This window comes from Notothenia coriiceps, unplaced genomic scaffold (assembly GCF_000735185.1).
Source record: "Notothenia coriiceps isolate Sejong01 unplaced genomic scaffold, NC01 NC01_scaffold00024667, whole genome shotgun sequence".
NCBI classification, from domain to species: domain Eukaryota; kingdom Metazoa; phylum Chordata; class Actinopteri; order Perciformes; family Nototheniidae; genus Notothenia; species Notothenia coriiceps.
In genome coordinates this window covers 1,724,104-1,748,498 of record NW_011357368.1, presented here as the reverse complement: position 1 = coordinate 1,748,498, position 24,395 = coordinate 1,724,104, and the positions used below count along the sequence as shown (strand labels likewise).

General features: G+C 38.3%; 1 protein-coding gene across 1 annotated transcript in view; it reads right to left on the bottom strand.

Annotated features, from left to right (window-relative positions):
- Nucleotides 1–24,395, bottom strand: part of LOC104955401 (rho guanine nucleotide exchange factor 1-like) — a 36,058-nt gene that overhangs the window by 394 nt on the left and 11,269 nt on the right. Inside the window, exon 7 of the mRNA XM_010782728.1 lies at nt 5,037–5,166. Coding sequence (XP_010781030.1) covers nt 5,037–5,166 — 130 coding nt within the window. The remainder of the gene's footprint in view (nt 1–5,036; nt 5,167–24,395) is intronic.

The window sequence follows — 24,395 nt, the reverse complement described above, 5'->3', positions numbered from 1 at the left end:
CACAAGTCACCCAAAGCAGCGTTAAAAAAGCGGGAGGCGCCGAAAAGCGACTAATTTGCATCACTGATACTTACATTTGACATTCACTCAGTTATAATGTGGTAGTTATACGTAGTTTGTTTTAAATTATTATTGATCACATTATATAGTACATATTTCTTAATGTAAGCTCCAGTATATATGAATATGTTTGGTGTGTTTTTTAGGTATATTTGTTATTGACCGAGTAAACGCTTTTATTTTGAAGGCAGTTTTTACAGGCCTCTATCTATCTATTCGTGCACCGCAATACAACGTGCGGGCTGGCGTGACTGTGTTTTCCGAAGTGGGGGCTGGCTTGACCACAGTCTGTTTACCCAGTGTTTCCTGACATGAAACGTTTTATTTTACCTTGCTATGTGTTTTTAACGTATATTAAAAAACGGGGACATTTCCGGGGACAGTTTCAACCGGGGACAGGCCAATACAAACGGGGACTGTCCCCGGTAAACGGTGACTGTCCCCGGAAAACGGGGACGTCTGGTCACCCTATTCTAACTTGTTAGTTAGCTTATGACAGAGCATAAACTACTTAGCATAATTCTTACATTTTTTGGATCAAATAACATATTATAACCTTTAGAAAAGTGTTGCAAGTGTTCATTTATTAATATATGTAGGCTATTGATTGATTTAGTATTGATCCCAATCAGCTTTAAACTGAACTGGAATTCACAACTTTAGCTGCTATCCACGTTAGAAAAACTAGCATGCTAACATAAGCTATGTTAGTTAAAATAAGTTTAGTGGGTACAAAATATACATTTAATGATAATACAAATGCTGTTTGTGTTTTGTTGGTTTTGGATGATGCTCCCTAGTAGGCTTTAATAATGAATCATACTATTTCAGGGGTTTTGTTAAGTAACTATTAATCTGTAATAAATATGGTTTAGTATATTTTAAGTGTGTTGTTATATTTATGTTTTATTAATTTTGCAGAATAGTGTCTTTGAGTTCTGTTTAAAGCACTTTATAAATAATGTAATAATTATATATAATAATAATAATATGTGTTATTATTAATATTAACTGTAACACATAATGTCAATGTTAATGTCGATATTAATTATTCTCTTTAGCTTAAAGTTTAGTAAGACATTCTTTCATCACTTTCTGCATTTTTCCCTTTTTCTTTACATCATACTAAATTATATTATTTTTCTATTATTTTATTTTATGTTGTATTGTCTTGTGATTTTAGATGTAGCTGAGCCAAAACAAAAACTGGCATCATACATCACGCTCGGCCCATGACTAATATCACAGGCTCCAGGTTTGGACACAACCTTGATGTTGTGGTCCTGAAGCTACCAGAGTTTATCCTCTTGGCATCTGGCTGCGAGGTAGAGGGGACCGAGAGAAAGCATCTGCGGGGTCTCGCCACCCCCCACCCCTCCTCACAGAGCCCAGGCTGGAGGAAGAGTTGGCACCGGCCCAGTGGAGAGGTGGCTGGAGTATTAACCACACAACTTCCCCCACGTAGAAGGTTAAAACCCTTTCACAGTTCCCTCCCTCCCTCTCTCGGTAGCATTAGCAGAACATATGCTCCTTAAAAACATATGGTCAGCAGCTAAACTGCATCTCTTAAAACAATGGAAGAGCTCACTTTGAAGCGAAAGCGGTGAAAGTAATGATACATTTAGAAACAAAATAAAGGCGATTAGAGGATCCCATGTCAGGCTGTGGTGATTTATCACACACATATTGTCCCAATTAGCACGATTATGGCGATGGCACAGGCTGCTTGACCTTCTAGCACCATCCTCATTTGTATTGTGTCAACGAAAAAAATGCTCCTAAATCACTGGCTCGTCTCTCGCCGGTCAAATTACCGTACACTGTTTAAACCTGTGATCCCAGAGATATGGGAACGGGGACACAGTTGGAGGGAACTTTCCAAAATGTGACTGTGTCCTACTGAAAAACAAGTGTAAGATCAATGCAAAGCTTAATACTAGTAATATAGATAAAATCAGCAATAATATCTAAAACTTCAATAAAAGGTGCATTTAAAAATACCTCTAAAAGTCTTAAGTTCAATATTTTCACTGCAATCACTTTGTAGTAGTAATTGTGATGTCTTTAATATATATATATTTGTTTTTAAACTAACAAACAAAAACTACATTTAGGTTATCATAGTCTAATTATCTACCATTAAATCAACATGAAACATATGTTGCATCTTTTAGCCAACATTACAGGATACAGGATTAAAGTACAGTGACACATTATGTTGCAACTAACTTTCAGAGTTTTTAAATAGTTTTCATCATAAACATCTACAAGCATTATATTATAAAAGTAGTATGTTACAATGAAAACAGTGGACATGATATAGACAAAGTAGAAACTACAGTAAGGAGACAGAGAAGTGTAAAGTAAAGGCAAAAATAATACGAAGAACGTAGATACAATATGAATGAAGAGTAAAAGTAGATACAATCATAAAAAGTAGAAAGTATACAGAAAAAAAAGGAAAAAAAGAAAACATTGACAAAAAAAAACCCACTGAAGATACAGAAAGAGAAAATAAATGTAAATGAATGTAAGGTAGATAAAAACACAGATACAAATTAGAAAGTAGAAGTAAGTAGTAGTAGTAGTAGTAGTAGTAGTAGTAGTAGTAGTAGTAGTAAGTAAATACAACTTGGAGAGATGCTAAGTTGGTTCAACATTTGAAAATCAACTCAATATCAACACAAAGTAGATCAAATGCAAGAACGAAGGTCGACACAAAGTTTTGAGAAGAACATAAAGACAGACTTATTTGTCTCTTGCTGATTCATACACAGCAGATGCTCCGAGAGAGTGACAGTGTGTACAGTATGTGGCTGTGATGACTCTGTGCTGCAGCCACTGAGAGACGAGACAATGAGGCTGCTCCGGCCCGCCTCGTGTTGAAATCCATCTCTGGATGTTTTGTTTTGGCTAATGGCTGATGTGTCAGCTCGTATGTCTGTGTCACACCACCGGCCAAGATCAGCCTCCCGACAGGGCTTTGTGTGTGTGTGTGTGTGTGTGTGTGTGTGTGTGTGTGTGTGTGTGTGTGTGTGTGTGTGTGTGTGTGTGTGTGTGTGTGTGTGTAACAGAGAGCTTGGAGTCGGGCATTTTTTGGGGTGGGATAAGGGGGGGGTTAGGCTTCGAAGGGAGCACATGGAAATGAGACCCATTCATCCCTCTACCCATGACCCCCCCGATTGGCATATGGCATGGCATTGTCCTTGGCCGCTGAGCCAGAAGTGATGCAATTTGTTGGCATGTCCTGTCATTTCACAAACTACCCATCCCATTGAGGCCGCCAGAAAACAACAACAGAAGACATGGAAGGGCAGCCAACAGCTCAGATACTGCCACTGCCCTGCCAACACACTCAGGGGGGGGGGGATGAAAAAGAACTTGGGCTAGAAACACTCATACATTTAGCCATATTACTCAGATTTAGATTTTTATACACGTTTTTGAAATGTGGCAAAACATTTGCAGCTTGACATAGTATTTGAGAAAGCAACTGAAAGTTGTTTTAAAAGTGGAAAAATACTGAAAGAAGTTAAAATAGTGGTTACAATGGGAGTACTGAAAGAAGGGGTACATTTAAGGGTGTGAATAAAAGCTAGCTAAAATGAAAGCTGAAGTAAAAGTGCAGCACATGGTTTAAAATGCAACAGAAGTGGTACATTGGGCTGGAAGTGCCTGTTGAATTGTGTAAACAAAAAAACATGAGTCAGCTCAAGTGTAAGCTGAAGTGATAGAGCTGAAAGCCGCTGAGGTGTACTGTAGTGTGTGAACAGGTGTGAGAGTTAGAAGAGCGGAAGACGTTTTTGTTTAATGTTGCTTAAAGCAAAAAGCCTAATAATTCAAAAGGGTTAGAAATATCAGTTAAAGAGGAAGGGATTAATGCAGTCAAGATTTCTGTTAAACAAAGTGGTGAAAGCTGTTCAAATGTCAGTTATGGTATAAGGGGTCAAAGTAATTTGCATATTAGAAAACAGACTTAGCTGAACAATGAAAACAATTGCTTAAAATGTGCATTTGAAATAAGAGTAAAAGCTGAAGTTAAAGTGGGAGGTAAAATACAATTACTGAATGAGATAAAAGAGCAGAAACTAATTTAAGTTTAGGCTGTTTCATATACTGAAAGGAGCCTGGACAAGCCTGGACTAAGTGACATTGAGCTTGGAGTTTGAGTTGAAGTGTAAGTTATGATTAAGGTTACTGCAAGTTCAAGTGTCTTACCTGCTTGCATCCGCTACGCCCTGTGTCCGCCAGTAAAACAGAAAAAGTAAATGAGTGTTTTTAGCGGTTTTGATCAAAGGGTCTATTGGTATTTAGGAGGAGTAGACCGATGTTTATTACCACTTGAAGAAGCTGTCTTTAAATACAAACTCCCATGATGCTAACATGGCCACCAAACTCCCTTTTGTTGTTACTGTTTTGATTGAGAGACCCCTAGTGGCAGGAAACAACATATTGTACGTTTCAAGATTAAAAGCTGAAAGTATTGGGAGTGTGCTGTGTATAACTGGTAAAAGGTAAAAACCAGAATGTGTAACTCCAAGTTTCATTAATAATCGTGTTTGAGATACTAAATGATTAAAATAAAAAAAAAGAGATGAATTCAGTCGACATGCAGATGAAGTGGTACAGTAGTTGACATTTCAGAAAATAACTAACACACAAAACCAATATGCTTTTAGGTGTTTGCATGAAAATGGAAAAACTTGTTTTCAGCACTTCACCAGAAGTTAATGATAATTCGCTTGAACAAATATTTAATGCAGCATCCTGCCACAATGACATAATTAAAAAAAAGTATTTTTCTTTTTCACTTTGAGCCGAGGCTTGACCCCAAGCTGTCCAATGTTTAATTAACTCTCTCAGAACCTGACGGGGGTAGGAGGCTACAATCTTCAAAGAATATGACCAGTGCTTTGTGGAACATCAAATCCAGCTCCAGATCCCTTTGTGCAGAGTTTGCTCATAGTTGACCTCACCTTCTGTTGGTACATCCTGTTGAAAGACGCGCTGGGCTGGGACAAAGAGGATTTCCCTGCAGGGAGACTCTGAGCCGTCAGTGGGAGAAGCTGCTGATGCTGCGTCACGTGTCTGATCTGTTGCTCATGCCTGAAAAGGATCAACGGAGAGATTAGTTGTTGTTTTTTCTTTCAAATGTTTGGCTGAAATCTGTCAGCCCCATGCAGAGGCGCCTATTGTTGCCTCTCAAGTGACATATCCTTTCATTTAAAACACAATTTGTCTCTTTCTCGGACAGAAAAAGTTCTCCACAAAGCACAATCCCTTAAAGGCTGCAGTTAAGATGTTTGTTTCTGTTACGTGGAGAGAGCTGACCACTCTCCTGCTGCCTCTGCTGGGGAGGGATGTCTTCAAGTTGCATGCTGGTAGGCAGAGGTGGAAGAAGTACTCAGATGTACTTCAATAAAAGTAAATAAAAGTGTAGTAATACTCTGTTCCAGGTACAAGTCCTGTATTACAAATGTTACTGAAGTAAAAGTATAATCAGAATCAGAATAGTAGGTTGACCCTGGCGAGGACTATGCTTTGGTGTAAATGGTGCATTCAAAGACACAGAAAGAAGAATAGGTCGGGTTTTTTTAAATAAAAAGAGCAACAAATATTACTATTATAAAAAAATGTTTCCAAACTATTGAAAATACTTTAAAAATAAATAAAAATAAAGATAGTATTTACACACAATATATATGTAAGAAATTAGTACAGTAAAATAAAAAAAATTACAAACACTACATTGGCATCAAAATATACTTCAAGTACCAACATTTAAATTACTTTTGATCCTTATTGGCACATTTCACAATCCTATTTATTACATGTTTTAATTATAATCATTTATGTATTAATGTATTTATCAAGTGCTGGCAAGTGAGTTTACTCCAGGTGTAACTAATGTCTTAAGTGTTGATCATATTTGTTATCATTAATCCAAAGTAAATGTAGTGGTTGAAGTACAAAGTAGCATATCATGGAAATACTCTAAGTACCTCAGAATTGTACTTAAGTACAGTACTTCAGTAAATGTACATATCTGCCGGTATGTGGTAATTGCATTACTACATCTCAGTTTACTGCAGGATCTTCTCACAGGTACAGTACATGATGTGCTTATCATGTTATGTCTGAGAGGCTCCTTGGAAACAGTTAGCTGTGTTATCAGGATATTAGCTGGCAGTACAAATGTCCTTCACAATTACCAGGTGAAAGTCAAATGATTTTCTTGTTTGTGTTTTGAGTTGCTCCTTTAAAATGTAAAGTGGAATTTACCGTGTTAATAAAGAGAGAAAAAAAAAAATCATTTCAAGAAAGGATTGTAAAGACAGAGGTATACTAAGGAGGATTGGAAAAGGATTAAAAAATATGATAACATTTTTTTAATTAGCTCTTTGTTTATCAGACTGACAATAACTGTCAAGTTTAAAATATGTGTTTTTTGATTGTCATGCAATTACAATATTCAGACTCAAACTATAAGGTACACGACAAGGAAAATATAGTTCTTTGTGCAATTTCACTTTGATATGAAGTTTGCATTGTATGTTGCTTCAACTACAGAGAGCACAGTAGGACAATTCAAAATGGAGCTTTTTGCTGCAGCAGTTTGATGATATGTGTGATGCTCAGATGAACCGTTTAGTGTAAGGCTCACGTTCCTCACCGAGCTCAGCATTTGACGAATACAATTATATTTGATAGGAATGATAGATCATAAAAACTCATGTTTCAAGAAAAATCCCCAAATGCAGTTACAGTATGTAGTAGTATGAAATGAAATGTATTTCAGTGTCACTTACTTATTATATTGCACTGCATAACACCTTTAAAGTGAAATGTACAAAAAAGAAATTGATATGTGTATAACTTTGTATTTCTTATAAAATAATCATGTTGTTTTCTTCATCTTGTTCTGCTCGGTCATTTAGGATTGCATGCTGCTGTACACATACACCTGCTTAAATAACACTGATCACTTGATTCGCTCCTTGACTTCAACATAACTCACAAAAAGTGGGAACCCGACATTACATCCATCAGATTGTAACTTTAAAAAGTGCACTAAGGAGGCAAAAATAATCGTTTAAATTGAATGTCACTTTGAATCAGTTCTTGCCATTTGTTAGAGACATCTCTATTTGACCCTATGTCAACAACTACATTCATATCAATTGTATTCGGATTGAAAGCCTCTCAATCCTTCAATTGGACAGCTGTATTACAAATAAAGTAATATTGTATCGTATCGTATATCGTATCGTATTATAGCTGACGCACCATCCATCCTTTCAGGTGACCAGGTAAATACATTCAAAGGGGGGTTAAAGGTCTGAGATGGGGGGGGGGACCTGCTGGTAAGTTGACAGCAGGGTCACACTGTCACGATCAGTGGATAATTCCTACTATTGTTTGTTTCCCTTTCCTTGTGTCTCCCTTCTTTAATGTCAGCCTGTGTTTTGTTCCCTTCCTTCTCCTGACATGTTTTCCCATCTTTACTGTTCTATTTCCTTTTTATTTGATTTCCTTATCCCTCTTAAATGATGCCGTTTCCTTTCCTTTCCCCTATGTTTTCTCCCCTGCCTTTCATTTCCCCTCCTTTCTTTTCATTCCCTTTCATCTCCTTTCCTTTGCAGTTTCTATCTTTTGTTTCAACATGTGTATTAATGCTTTCCTTCCCTTTCTCCCCTTGGTGAACACAGATCTTTTTCTTTCCTTTATCATTTCACTTCTTCCCTTCCCTTCCCCTCCGTTCCCTTTTCTTTGCTTTCCTTCCCTTTTCCTGGTTTCCCCTCCCTTTCTTTTTCTTCACCTTTCCTGTCCATTTCCTTCCCTTTCCTTTATCTTCATTTATTTTCCTTTGCTTTTTATTCCTTTCCTTATAACTGCAGACGCAGCTTAAACCGTTTCATGATTAATTAACTGTAATTAAATAAATCATTGTATTATTTACTGTCTTGTTTGAACTCTTTGTCAATGTCACTGGTGTTATTTCAAATCATATTTGTTTGTTTTTCCTTAATAATGTATAACAACCCTATATTAATGTCACACTGCCTGCATACAGTAATGTGTATTTTTGTGCGCTGTAATCCGCGCTCTCTGCAGGTTGCCTTTCTCCATCAATTAGGAAAAGTGTTGGCATCACAGGCTCTGAGTAATGCTGATGATGTCATGGATGCAACCCACAGCTTACAAATCACGACCAAATCATAAATCATCACCCAGATGTCCCCCTCATTGGATTAACCCAGTGTCCATATGGCCCGCTTTAGTATATCAATCAGCACAATATGGCAGCCACTGAGCCTGATGGAGAACACGCAGTAATACACACACTCCTCACGTTTTACACTTTGCTGTGGCCCGAGCTGTTATTCCCATCATCACACACGTCCATCTTTTATTTGTTTATCGTTGTGTTTTGTTTCTCTTTGCCACCGTATTTTTTTATTTTTTATGAGAATCCAATATGCACACATTTGCATTGGCTGTAAAGTGAAGCTCTTAGCAACTGCTACAAAGCCAGACCCTAAAGGTAGCGGGAGGTTATGATAATTCCACACACAATAAGGCCGCTGCTGTGAGCCTTATAACACTGAAGGCCTCAATGCTGCCTCTCTGCATATCAAAAACCCCAGCGTTTATACACATCTCCTCTGAAGACTCATCCGACCATTATATCTTTGTAAAGATCTCAGAAATCATGCAAAATATAATTAAGGGATTCCACGCTGCAGATATGAGTGCTAATTATGGTACTGTTGTAAATGTATTCCGTGGTGTTTCAAGTTCTCCCTCTATTGATTTCAGCGTTGTTTCCTCTTAATAACATTTCTTTTATGTCCCTGCAACCTCCAGCATTAGTCGGTCTCATTTACATTCAGGCCTAAATGGCACAACAAGACCTTTGAAGTAGGTGAATCTAATTTATTCATTTTTCTTTTATTATAGACAGGTATTGAATGTGTTTATCTTTAATACAGTATTTTTTTTGAAGGGAAATCTGGCCAGGGTGGTGGCTCAGAACAAACATGGAGTTTGAAGATAGACCAAATGAGTAAGAGACACAGAACAACAGGTTGAATAAAGGTTCAGATAGGAAATGCTGTATGACAGAATCAGGATCAAAGACTCTTTACATTTTGACAAAAAATGTATTACATGATTTTATAGGAAGAGGAAAATAATGTGCACTGATTTGGGTTCACTGACATTTTGTAGGAAACTGTTTGAAATTCAAACTATCATTACAATTTACAACAGGTCTATTTTTTACATCTACATGGCAGTCTCTTTAATTAAAATCAACCAAAGACAGTGTGGACAGGAGAAGCCAGGGATCGAACCATCAACCCTATAATTATTGTCTGAGCTTCCAAATCAACAAAAACACAGCCTTTCACTCTTTGGCTGAAACTTTCACAACTTGGGAACTTGTAAATGGACACAGTGTCTTTTAAATAAAGAATGCATCTATTCCTTTTATATTATTAATCTGACATTTGAGTGACTTTATTGCCAAAAAAGACACCATGGGAAACAGCAACAAAGCTCTACTGTGCGGGGGAAACTTCTGAAGCAATAGGAGACAGGACTCAGAGAGACCCAGACCCATGTATTTAGCTAGTTCAGAGAGAATAATCAACATTGTGCATAACAAGATAGAATGATAACACCTCTATCAGCTGACGCCAACAGGCAGGAACAGGGAGACAAAACACTGAGAGCGCAGCAGCCAAGGTTACAGGTCCCTGTGCTCAGCCAGGACAGTTTGAACTGATACACTGGATCAAAGTTATGGGCCTTGGAAAATATTTCCCCAACACACTGCACAGACTTTTAACAAGAGGTTCTATTTTCTTTCAGGGATGATCCACCAACCCTGCAATTATTGTCCAAAATCTCAATCAAAGCTAAAATACAACCATCCACTATTAACCCCTGACTTTTACATGGAGACAGGTTTTTTTTGTAAAAACCCATAAATGTATGATTTGAATATCTCAGACTTTGGTGAATCCAAATGGTATTGTCAAAAAGGCATCCTGGCACATTGCTAACCTCTAATGATACATATTATATATGCTGAGCTGCAAAAAAATGAGGCTGTGATCAGATAAAATCTCTACATGTTGCAGCTTTGCTCACACGCCGAAAAGGCTTTGATCTTCTAATTTGTGGAACATAGTTAATAATTGGTGTCCAGTTTCACAGAGAGGTATACATTGTTCTGCAACTCTCTTATTGGGTTTGCACCTCCGCACATACAGAATGAATAACTGGAAAACACAACAAAAGCTGCTATTCACTTTCCATGTGAATTCACTGGTGGACCCTCAGTGGATCAGAATGAATGGCTGATGTACACGCCTCATTGTCAACTGAGTGTTGTCTGGTGGGTACTTGAAAATGCATTAACCTACAAACCAGGGGGAATAAGGCAGAGCGGGCCCGTGTAAAACCAGTGAACCCATTAAAAGGCCTGATCAGAGCGCTCTGTTTATGAGTGTCTCCACTTCATCCTAATGTAGCTTTTAGATGATGCTAATAGATCACAGGCCGTTGTGATCAGACAAGGTAATGGACCTTTGTCACAGCTTGCTGAGTATGGCTTCAGGGGCCACACACACACACACACACACACACACACACACACACACACACACACACACACACACACACACACACACACACACACACACACACACACACACACACACACACGCGTGCGCGCGCAAGTTCGACACATCTGCAAACAAAAGATGTACACATAGGCAGACACACACACACTAGAACAATGACCCTAATTAATAACGATTAGTCCTCTCACAAACACACTCGCAAAATGTGCAAATGGAACAATAAACATAGCTCCTAAACATGGCTTTTACAAGTGAGCTGAAACAATCTCTACTAATCATTAGCAAACATTGCAGCGATTTGTCATTATTACTCTGTGATGCGTGCAGAGGAGGATAAACCGAGCGGAGCTGGCAAAGCAAGCAGCTCGTCAAAGTTTAAAGTGAGAATAAAACAACAGACGGAAAGTCCAAACACAAACTCAGAACTGACACAGAGACAATTATGTACTTCTAGCCAGCCATGGATAATAACTTGGTACATTTATTTAACTAGAATACTGTTTATAGGCACAGATTTGAGATATTTTCCTTCTTTTTTTTTTGTACAGCCATATCTATCTGATACAGGAAATAGTTATTTGCATATAATGTCATCCATTAAACCAAAAATATGCTAATATTTTCTCCAATACTAATAATACATCATAGTCATGCTGTCCAGGAAATGGTTGTTCAAAAAATCAAATGAAAACAATTAAAATGGTAAAAGAGTCCACGCATATGAAACAAAAATATATCATGCATGAATGTGATTGTGGGTGAATGTATGTTAATGAGTTTGCTGCTCAAAGTTAGCCGTCATTGACAAATGTAACAGTGTTATCAGATGGACAGGATTATCACTTCTCAATATTATCATGCTGATGCAAAAAAAACAGTTTGGCTGCATTTCCAGGTGTGTCATGCTAGTCGCCACTAGCCTGCAGCAGAGATGAGGAGAGAGACACAGAGGCTTTCTCTACACCAGCAGATTTGTAAACATTTTTAAACGTGTATTCTCCCGACCAAACAGACAGATGTATTAGATTAAACACAGTTTTCTCCGGATCCACAAGAGGCATCATTTACCTTTTCCCACATACTCCTCAAACCAGTATACCCTCTTTGCTCTGTGAAATGGGTCGAGACAAAGCAAAGACAAAAACAGTGGACATTGGATTAAGTGTTGTGTTTTGTGCAGATAAATTATTGTCTCAATAATACATGTTTATGTCCAATATTTGAGTTTACTTGAGTCTGAATTGTGGCAGGAGTTTGGGTTACCCATTGGATTCCCAAGATACTTTTAGAAGGATTATGTTTTAAATATGTTTTATTATTCTTCATGTCAAATATCAGCCCCATTTACTCCAAATTTCCCTTTAGAGAATAATTGTATGTATCCTATTATGAAATATCCAATGATTTTCGGCCTTCAGGCCTCTGCTGAGCTATTATCAATGACAAAAACGGAATAACTGAAAGTCATATGGACTCTCAAAGTAATGTCATTTTAAACTGAAAATCTGTGGATTTAAAAAAAAAAAAGTTTGACATTAACTAATTGGGCTATGGTAACATGTGTTGAGCATTGCATTACTTTCTGATTTTTTTTATAAAAAGACAAATTAAATAGTTGTTATTAAAGTACACAGCTGTGTTTAGGTGGGGGTCAGCATTGACTGTGGGAGATGTTATTTGAATTTAAATATATATATTCAGTGTAGGAAACATAAATAAAGGGGACACGGATGTGTAAAGCGCTGCTGTGGGGAGTTATATGCTTTGAATAAAACGGTCAAATGCATTAAAAATAAAACAAATTGTTCACCCTCTTTGAGTAAAGTGCAGCATCGATCCAAACACTGTGACTCTCTGTCACTTTAAAACAGTTTCCCCTCAAAGCCTCGTCCCCCATCAGTGAGCGGAGCATCAGAGCATCACTTGTGACAAACAGCTTATTGTTTGAGCCCAGAGACACAGAGGGAGCACACAGGGGTGACAGTGGGTAATAGGGGACATAAAAAAATAATGATTAGCCTACTATGTAAATGGCAATTAAAGGACACTAAGTGCTGCGGGCGTTGTCCTTGCATTTCACGGTTGGTTTTGATAGGAACACACCCAGCTGCTGAAAGCCTCTGGCCTCTGAACCTCATTTGGCCAAATGAGGAAGAGGAGGGGGGTGTGGTGCAATGCATTAAATCAATTAGGTTTAATTGAAAGTGATCAGATTCTACTAACCCAGTATCTAGCTAGTATATACATTTTTTGCTTTGCTTCTCCAAACGTTTTTGAGCACTGCACACATCCTGCATTAAACACAGATAGATGATGGACATGTTAACAGAGTGCTGCGGTGTGCTGATGGAAATTAGCTTCATTAGTTTCACTTTAACTCTACTGGTGTAATGAAGGAGGTGGGGGGGAGAACTCGGAGATGCGAGGGTGACGAGGTAGAAGAGGAGTAGTATTGTCATACTGATATTCTGTACAAACTGTGAAGCCCACTGAGACAAATGTAACATTTGTGATATTGGGCTATATAAATAAACATTGATTGATTGATTGATTGATTGATTGATTGATTGATTGATTGAGAGACTTAGAGACAACAAACAGGAGTGGGAGCGCAGAGATTGTCTAAATTCTCACTTATTCATCACAAGAATATGCAGATAGAAGAGCAACACTGGAGATGATTTGCATACAGTAGAAGCGCACTGCCACCTAGGGTTTGTATGTAAAACCACAGAATTGAGAATGGTAAAATAATGATAATAATAGACTTGCTGAAATGCTGAATACTTAATAAAATAAAATGACTAACTAACATAATTGGGACGAAACAAAGACACACTAAATAAGGGAGGAACCAATGAAGAAATGCTTATTAATTAAAAAAATGACTGCATCTTAAGTATTTAATGAAGGTATAGACCTTCGCTCATGTGACGTGTTCAGTACTACATGAGTTTTACCTTTACCCATGGATGCACAATAAGAACGGATTATATGATTATATGAATACTTTCATGACGTTTCGCTCTCTCAAAAGTTGGGCCATTTTGTCTTCATGTGCCAATGAGCAACTCTCATAGGAATGAACGAGGCCCCGCCTCCCACGCTGTATCCAGTTCTTATTATATATCCATGCGACCCAGTGGCGTGACAAGGTTGTGATTGGCCCTGGTGCAAATATTGTTTTCGGTCATTGGACAGACAAATGACAAATTCATTAGGTTGCTTGGTTACTTTGAAGACTGCGTGAAGCGGTCAATGCCATTGCCAAAAAAATAGAAAATGGTATACTTACATGGGCCCCTGGCCGGCTCTGGGCCCCAGTGCACAGTCGATAGTTACGCTACTGATGCGACCTATACAGACCTGGACCTATAATCAGGGGTGCACATAACTTGTACGCAGGTACGTATGCGCAGCAAAAATCTGAAATGCGTAACGTCACTTTTGTCACTGCGCGCGCCTTTGCATACCTGATTGGTCATCAAAACAAAACACATGTTTCTTGCATAGACTGTATATATAAATTACATTACATTGCATTTAGCTGACGCTTTTATCCAAAAGCTACTTACAATAAGTGCGTTCGAACAAGATACAAACTTGAAGAAAACAGAATCATATAGGCCTACTGTAAGTACATCAGGTTTCATAGAGCTAAAACATTTCAAGTGCTACTCAACTGGCTTTAGATAAGCCAGTCCTTTATTAGTATATAAGTGCTTTGTTAGTCATGGAATTTGGAGTAATGGACGTAGTGTCCGTGACGTCACCCATAGGATTCTGCAGAGTTGCCGAGAAGCCTAAAGTAGGCGGTGTCGGCTACTAACGGCTCGACAGTGACGTCAGAGTCTAACTCCCGCCTGCTCCAAATAAGGGCAAAGAGGCGGAGCAGCCACCGAGCTGGAAGTTCCAGAGCTAGCTGAAGCTACCAAGCTAAGAAAACATGCTCAGCAGTGCTGTTCTGTGATGCTAGCCAGCTAACCTACGTCTGTTGCTCCCGTTCTGCACATTTTACGTTGCTTAAAGTGGACCTATCATGCTATATTTTAAACATATTATTGTTAGGGCCCAGTACCTATATAAAAATGTCTGACGTTTTTTTTTTAACAGTCATGCATTTTTCCTTATCTTCCAACCATTTGGACGCAAACTTGCATTTCCCCATAACGATGTTGCTTAGCAACCGGCGTATACGGACCTTCGCGCGCTATCAAGCAGTGAGCGTGCGATGTCCTGTTCAGATGACGTCCAATCCAACGGGATGCCATAAATAAACTACACAGAATCACACTACACACCTACGCAATGATTACAGCGTCTCCAGCGGCTTTCGGTGGTCTCTCATCCCCTGATAGTGAGAGTTGGCCCATTATAGGCGGAGCACCCCTTTTCTGACGTCAGAAAAATTCAAATAATAATCAGCTCCGTTGCAGCCCCGTTTTTAGAGATTTGGGTATGGAGGAAAATTATTATTATTTCAATAATAATCTAAGGTATTGAGTTTTGGGATAATACTTGCATACAAATCTTAAAAGGCCTTCAGGTTTCTAAAATATATATTTGGTGGTAAATTCAACACTGGATCCAGTAAAGATTCAAATATGTGCATGATTTTAGTTATTGATTTTTTGCTGTTACTTAATTGTACTTTTGATAAATTCAAGTCAAGCTTAGTTACATGTGATGGTTGCTAGTTAGTGCTCTTACCTGTGTGCCTCCTCCACAACCAGACTGTATTAAAACTCTTAAGTACCAGTTCTATCTACTTTACTTTAAACAATTAAAAAGACAAAATCAACTAAATGTATTGAAATAACAATCTTAATTTTAGGTGCCTCTTCTTAATTTAGATTAAACTTTCAGAGGTGAGATATTGAAATACAGTAATAGTATTGTTTATTTAAAAAAACTGAGCCACTCCTTACAGTTAACTTTATATTTCTTATTGTCTAAACAGAATTGTACCAAAACTACGCAAACTGGCTGCGGAGGGAGACTCCCCTGCCTGTTCACACTCTGTGCCCCGCGCACACACTGGAGAACTGCGCAAAACACACAGCTGCAAACTTACTCAGGGTGTTAATGGAAGAGTTTGAAATCAGACAGAGGTGGAAGAAATACTTACCAAAGCTGGTAAAGGTGCAGCTAGTTTGAATGGCTTTGTATAGGGTAGCTTGTGAATTTCCTCCGGGTGGAACTAAAGTCTGATTTAAGACTTGATTATATTTTACGTGATTAATCCAAATCTGTCAAGTAACTAAAGGTATTAAATAAATGTAGTGGAGTAAAAGTACACCATTTACCTCTGAACTGTATTGGAGTAGAAGTACAAAGTAGCATAAAATAGAAATACTCAAGTAAATTACAAGTATCTCAAAATTGAATAACGTAGTTACTTTCCACATCTGAAATCAGATATGACTTCAAGTCATGTGATAATTTCTTAATATTTGATCCTTCAACTTGGCCTCAGAAAATTCAAGGACTTCACAGTTTTGGCAACACGTTTTGGAGAAAGCTAATTGGAGGCTTAAACAGGGACAGGGAGATGCATCTGCAGCATCTTCATCATCTACCATGCAAGAAGTGTAACTAGAGGACAGTGAAGGAGACATTGAGGAGGACAGTGAGGAAGACTGTTGCACAGTATTTTACTGTATATCTGTATAGTTCAATGTTAATTGACAATAAATATTGTTGTTTTTGAATTGTACTTTCTTTATTTAATTGGCAGTCAGTTGTTGATTACATGCAGACGTTGATAAAGCTACAGGCTACTTCAATATATATCACACTAATTCATAAAGCAACAAGACATGTTGATGTTCCGGACCTTTGCATGGGGAGATTTTCTCTAACTGGACCTCGTTGAATTTTAGTTGAATACCCCTGGTCTATAGGGTTGCAAGAGTCATTTCAAAAGGCTTGAAGGACTTGAAAGCAAATCTCATTCAGCTTGTGTGTGAGGATCGGGACTGTTATCAGAGCTAAAGTTACATGAGCATGAAAGTAATTTCATATTACCAGAGTATTTATTGCATACACTTGTACATCAGTAACATATTAAAGAGCATGTTTAAATGTTGGAAAAAGGGCAATATCTGTATGAGACAATCCTACATGAACGGCCTCCTTATGTATGTTCTCTACTGAGGCCTAAAACAGTACATGCAATCGTTTTCTAAAGGACTTAAGACTATTTGAATGCATAAACCCTGTTAAAGAACACTGCAAAATCATTGTTTGATATACAATTCTTGTTTTAAGACAGTTGTATGTCCCTTATTGTTGCGTGAGACATAATGCAGCAGACGTCTCCACGTTTGCAGTCAGCCAAAGTAGTGTAAGTATGCTAACGGACAGAAAAAACACACGACCACTATCACTCAGAGTTTGGCCTGGAGTAAAAGCCGTTTATTGTTTCTGCGAATGCTCATTAGCATCACCACGTTTCAGGCACATTATGATGATGTCATACACATGAACATAAACATGACTTTGATATTATACAAATATGCTCAACACTTATGTTAAACTTTTTATGCTGCTGTCTTGGCAAGAATTCCCTTGCAAAACAGATTTTGATGGGTAAAATAAGGCTAAACTAGAAAACTAAAAGTACAATGTGTACACTTGAATAATTCACCAGCAAAGTATCTGTGCAGAAACAATAGTCCTGGTTTATGTGGATAGTATTGTTAGTTACTTAATTGTTATCCATATTATGCAAGATGTTCTTTTGCATTTTTAAAAAGCGTTAAAACACCATAAGACACTATCGTCCAAACAAAAAGAATAGCAATAATATCAGTGGGGTTACTGCTATTCTGCTTTGAGCCCCAAAAAAAGTCCACATGTCCCTCAATCTTAATGGTTGCGAAGGAGAAATCTCAAACCCATGGCAAACAAGACCAAAGCTGCATGACAACAACACTATAAGGGTAAGGTTGATATGATTTGAGTGTATCCATGCTTTGAACTGTCAGGCTTGACCCCTGGGTGAAACAGGAAGTGGGTCTTTGTTCCTACCAGCGGTACCCTGTAATGAAGCTCACCGGTCCCCCCCCCAGCTCCTCTCTGCTTGGGACCAGAGCAGCGAACTGGACGTGAAGTCGCACTTCATTTCATTTTTCAGAGCCGATGGGATCTCAGCTGTTATCTTATGAAATTGAACAACCATTAGTAAGCGAATAAAGCTCTTTTGAGTGCTCCCTAATAGAAATCCAACACCCACCCGCCCCTCTTCCTCTTTGTCCAACGTTTTGAATTCATTGGCCCCTTCTCGACAAGATGATAGAAATAATCTCGCCAAGTGAGATTGACAGTTCATTTCAGAAATCAATATTTACAATTTACTTCTTTCAAAGTTCATTCTGGGAGAGGGCTCCATATTATCCACCTCCCAAATAAGCTGATCATATCTCCGCCAGCCCTGGAATGAGTTTCCTACCCAAAATGTGTCAGGGTTTTTTTTCTATCCTCCTCCCTCTCTTTCCCCACTCAGAAATCAATGTCTGCGTTTGTGCGCTTTAATCTGGCCTCTGATGACAGTAAATCTTTATCTGTTTCTGGGCGAGCAGCAGTGAGAGGCTGACACCATTTCCCATCAGAACAAAGAGCCAGGCCTGTGTGGACTCTGGGAGATACATGGGGCTCTAATGTGGCTGGACATGTTTCAGCAGGGCCATTAATCAGAGAGGCTGACAGCCAGAGCTGCTGCGGCACCGCGCTCACAAAAGTGAGGAGAGCAGGGCAGGTGGATAGAGATCAAACTGCTCTCCTCTGTCACAACATGGGGCCGGATATTTCTATCTCAAAGACTAAGATAGAAGTTTTTACACAAAGAAAAATCTTCTAAGAATTACAAATAGGCTACACTGAACATCAGGTCCGATTCAAATACTTAATAATGAATCTTTCCGGCATTATAAAAAGGTAAATATTTGACAAAAAGGAATCCTAGAGCTTGTAATAACTGCAAAATAAGCAAAAAGTGTTTTTCTTCATGCAAGTGAACATGGAAAAAGATCTTAATAGTAAAAAAGAAAAAGCTCTAAAACCATATCAAGCTCATCAGATTCAACATAGCACAAACTAATAAAGAATGTAAAATTATGGAAATAATGAATAATAATGTAGTAGGCCTATATTGGTCATATCAAAAGGAAACGTGGCTTTACATTTTTGTAACATTTAAGAATGAAATAGAAACAATCAATGTTTAAACTCTAAGTCCACAACAATGCTAGCAGCTCTGAGGCTATAGCCTTCTTAAAGCTAATGCTAACACCAGCATGAATATGCTAATTCAACGCTAACATGTAGGTTTTTACCATGTTTACTGCCTCAGTTTAGCATGCTATCATTTGCTGATTGTTGTAAGTGAAGCTGAGTCTCGTGTGCGTGTGTATGGTCATGAAAGTATTGGACAAATACAAATTTCAAGGCAATCCATTCTTGAAAAAAAATCTTCTAAGAATTTGAAATATAGGCTACTAGAGTCGGAACCTCAGGTCCAATTCTGAATCTTTGTAACATTTAATATTTATTACTAAATAAGAAATAAGGTTTAAACTCGGTTCACAGCCGTGGTAGCCTGAGGCTAAGAGCTAATGCTAACAACGGTATGCTAACATGCTAATTTAATGCTAACATGAACGATTTAACCATGTTCAGCATGTCTGAAAACTGAGGACCAATCGATAAAGAGAGCAATCGAGAAATGTAAGAATGCAAAACATATGAGAAGTAATAAAACGTGAGAAGATACTGTATGAAAACTACCATCAAGTATAGAGCATAACTGCTCCTGGGTAAAACATGTGTATAGTGTGTATCCCCATTTAAAGAGCAACTGGATAGGTACATGACAATAAAGCTGCACATTTTTACTATTTTTAGTATGTTTTGAAAGATTTTCAAACTGTAAAATATCTCAGCTCACAAAAAAAGAATACATATCACTTCACTGTAGTCTCCTAAATGAGGTAGGCCTATTAGGTTTCAACATCATACCTTTGGGATATGCACAAAGACAAAAACACTCACATACTGTAGGCAAGGTCAGAGTAACCTGTTGGAGGGCCCCAGAGGCCAAAATAAATTCCCATTTACAATGTTGTCTCACTTTCTGTTTAAAGTTTAAATATTTTTGCTGTTTCTGCAAAAACACCACTATGGTGTCATAATGTGAAAACATTTGTGTATTTAAAAGAAAATAATATCCTCGGGATTAAGCTAAACAGGGCAGTCAAAATGCCCTGATATTGTGCTTTGTCGCAAAAGATATCCAATTAAATTCAAGTTCCTCTCTTCTCTGCTTTAAAATCCAGCCAAATGTTTCAGTTAAAAATGTTTTGCTTTTAAATGACACATTTATAGCCGAACAAGTTATGAGGCAAAGGTTAGATTAAAATGATTGATAGGAGTGCTGCATTCTTATGTTGCATCTAAACATCAAATAATCCACAAAAAACCATCACAAATTACTCAGAAATCCCTCCAAGGTGTCATTGTGATGATTCATAACCTCCTCTGTATTAATAACAGCACCTCCAGCACTGGAAGAAGCAATATCTATTATTCAGCAGATTTATGACACCCCCCCACGTATCAAACCCTGGTGAAGTAGCTCCATTCACAGAGGCTCCATGGGGAATTATTGTGTGGTGATCTATTGTTAAACAGCTTTTAGAGTGATGGATGAAAACTGCCACAACCTACTCACAATCAATTCATATCTAATTAGCCCCTATTATTTATGACACCTTCAATAGGCAGGGTGCGATTCTCAGGGGGGAAGAGCTCAGCTGCCACCAGGGGAAGGTTGGGAGAGGTTATCAGGGGGTCCTATCGATTAACATAGAGGACCAACAATTAATTTCCCACCAGGTGGAGAAATCCAGGCTGATTTAGACAACACAGACAGGAAAACTGAAGCAAATGGAACTGGGATGTGAGACATTTTGCAGTTTTTGGTCCGTTTTTAAGCTTTTAAGTTCTTTGTAGGCATACAAACTGATTTAAAGATAGGCATTAAAACAAGTATTCATATAAAAAAAAATCACGATGAGAAAAAAAGAAAAATTGACCTAATGTTTGAGTAAGCCTGACATCTGCTGGTCAACTGAGCTTATTACAGCTTTTGACAATATGTCTCAGGGACTCTCCTCATATTTGGTTTGACCTATACAGCATCAGTGATAGAAAGAGAATATCTGAATCAAGTAAAAGCAGGCGTCTTGTTTGTTTTTAAACGAAAACTAGGTTGATTTTAAAGACTGATAAAGTACATTAAATGACAACCTAGAGTGTATATATAGACTATGGAATATCAGTCACTACACAGAGCCTAAAGATCCAAAGCTTGTAAAGACTTGTATATAAAGTATTAATATATGACTAACTTTCTCAGTGAAGCTCCTCTAGAATTAACCAGAAAATAGCCCAAATTAATTAAAAAAGGTCTATGTAGGATAAACCGGCCAGTGTAATGTTCAAGCAGCACGTGGGATTTTGGGCCACATGAAAATATATCACATTGGGCCCCACCACCAGGCACAGGCCACACAAACCAAGCACAATTGCTGTAACCACACCTCCAGAACCCAACCGACTCATTTATGCTTTAAATAACTACCTGTACAGGCTTGCATCTATCTTGTAGTCCAATACTAACCGAACAATATTTATATATGACACTGAGCGGTAAACATATAAAACTGTGCAGACGTGCAACATTCTTTAATTAACTATTAGTAGAGAATAATGATTAACGAATATACTTTATAGAGATCTGCATAAATGTTTAATCTTCTCAAGCACCAACAATCAAATATCTCTCCTGATTGTTGGCACTTGACAATCACCTTTCCCTGAATTTTACTCAGGTGTAACTAAAGTCTGCTTTAAGGGTTGTTTATATTTCACATCATTAATCAGAATCTGCAAAGTAACTAAAATAAATGTTATGGAGTAAAAATACCAGGTTAACCTCTGAATTTTAGTGGAGTAGAATTACAAAGTAACAATGAGCTGTCATGTGGGTATATATTAATACTGCCCATTATGGATACAAGCGATTTTCACCCATTTAGTAATTACATGTTTTAAATTTGTACACACCAATTTGTGTCCTATCGCCTAAACCTCCAGGGCTGCAAACAGTTTGATACTGTCAACTTCTAATTTGGGGAAAAACGAAAACGTCTTTTACAATTCCCAGTAGAGACGTGCCATAGAGAACATGTTGCGAAACACAATAGCCAGCATGTGTAGTTCTGGGGGGGCGTTCGAGTCCAGTTTTGAATAGTCTACCGTGGTTTCGTTCCATTTCAAAGAGCTTGACGCTGCGGTCGTAACCTTGCCGCACTGCCACTCCAACATCCAAATCCCAGAGTTGAAGACTAATCAGCGGGGTTTGTCGCATAGCAGCAGGGTTCCGCAAACGGTGGGGGTGCATGACGCCGCCTCTCCAACAATAAAATGGAAAATTAAAAAAAAAAAATTATAAAAAAAATTAATCAAATTTTCGTGTATAATCTTTTTTTTTTGTAATTTTCCATTTTTTATTTTTGTAATCATCTCATGACCCCACTTTGGAACCCCGTGCTATGCGACAAACCCACGTGATTAGTCTTCAAGCGTCTGCGGATTTGGATGTTGGCGTGGCAAGTTGGCCGCCAAGGTTACACCGGCGTCAGAGCTCTTTGAAATTGAGAACGAAACACGGCAGCACTATTCAAAACTGGACTCGAACGCTCCCCCAGAACTACACATGCTGGGCTATATGTTTTTTTCGAACATGTTCTCTGTGGCACGTCTCTACTGGGAATTGTAGTTTTAAAAGACCGTTTTTGTTTTTCCCAGAAATTAGAAGGTTGACAGGTATATAACTGTTGTACAAGGCCCTGGAGGTTTAGGCGGGAGTAGGACACAAATTGGTGTGTACAATTTAAAACCATGTAATTAACTAAATGGGTGAAAATCGCTTGTATCCATAATGGGCAGTATTCAATATATACCCACATGACAGCTCATTGTTACTTTGGTAATTCTACTCCACTAAAATTCAGAGGTTAACCTGGGTATTTTTACTCCTAACATTTAATTTTAGTTACTTTGCAGATTCTGATTAATGGATGTGAAATATAAACAACCCTTAAAGGCGCAGCGACTTTAGTTACGACCTGAGTAAAATTGCAGAAAGGTTGATTGTCAAGCTGCCAAACAATCCGAGAGATATTTTGATTTGTTGCGTGCTTGAGAAGATGTAAACATTTATGCAGATCTCTATAAAGTATATTCGTTAATCATTATTCTCTACTAATAGTTAATTAAAGAATCGTTGCACGTCTGCACAGTTTTATTATGTTTATCCGGGCTCAGTGTCATATATAAATTTGTCGGTTAGTATTGGACGGTACAAGTAGATGCAAGCCTGCTAACAGGTAGTTATTTAAAGCTAAATGAGTCGGGTTGGGTTCAGGATGGTGTGGTTACAGCGATTGTGCTTGGTGGTGTGGCCTGTGCCTGGTGGCTGGGGCCCGAATGTCGGATCATATTTTCAGTGCGGCCCAAAAGTCCCTGGTGGACACCCCTGAATAGATGACAGTAAAATCTACGTCACAGTTACAGCCCCGCCACTTTGGGGAAACCACGCTTTATTTGAACGGCGGATCAAGCCTGAAGCCACAGAGATCTTTTTACTCTCCTTTCTTTCTTAAAGGAAATACAGAAACACGTAACTCTGGATTTGTTTAATGTTTGATGGTTGCAAAAAACGACACAGGCAGCTTTTTGGCATGTTAACAAACTATTATTTTCTGCCTCGCTCATGACGGAGCGAGGCAGCCCTGCAGCTGGGCCGAAATTACACAGCCTCGCCCTACTGATTGTAATTTAACCATACTATCAGCACCGATTCTCGATTTTCAAATGTGTGCTCTAAAATGATATTTATAAATGGACTATTAATCATTATTATAAGATAAGACAATAAATGGGGGCAAAATATGTAGACAAATAAACGTCATTAAGAAACGTTCATCACAAACGTTCACGTGGGGAGGAAAATACGTTCCTCGCTAAACGTAATTGGGGGAATGCAGTTAGTTCTGTGGGAGCGTTATTTTAGAGACAGGGTTGGACTTTTCCGTATGGAATTATTGTTTCATTCCAGATCACCAGATGCTTGTTGAATTATCACGAGGTTTGTCAAAGCGGACAGGTCGCTCACGACAATAGCTGGGGAGTTGTGTGGTGTGTAGTGCCTCTTTTGGCTCTCCACATTTCAGGAAACACCAAGTTGTTTTTCAGAATTGGAAGGGAGAAAACACAAAAGCATTGTCCACAATTAAAACCTAATCAATTTGTTTAATTAACAAGGATAATCTGGTGTTTTTGACGTTGATGGTAGTGGAGTGTCACTGTCAAACTTCACATTGACAGTAAGGACGCGCGAATACTTACTTCAGCAGCTGTACAATTCTCCGTTATCACAATGGACATGACGCTCCACAGTTGCCTTTAAGAGCGATCGACATAAACTGGGTGCGGTGCTTCCATGAGCGTTCAAATACCGCCGGGCCGATGGGAAATACATTGCAATCTAGTTGAAAGCTCTTTTGCGTCCTTTTTATGAAAGCTGAAGGAGTCCCAACTGCACGCCACGGCACCCTG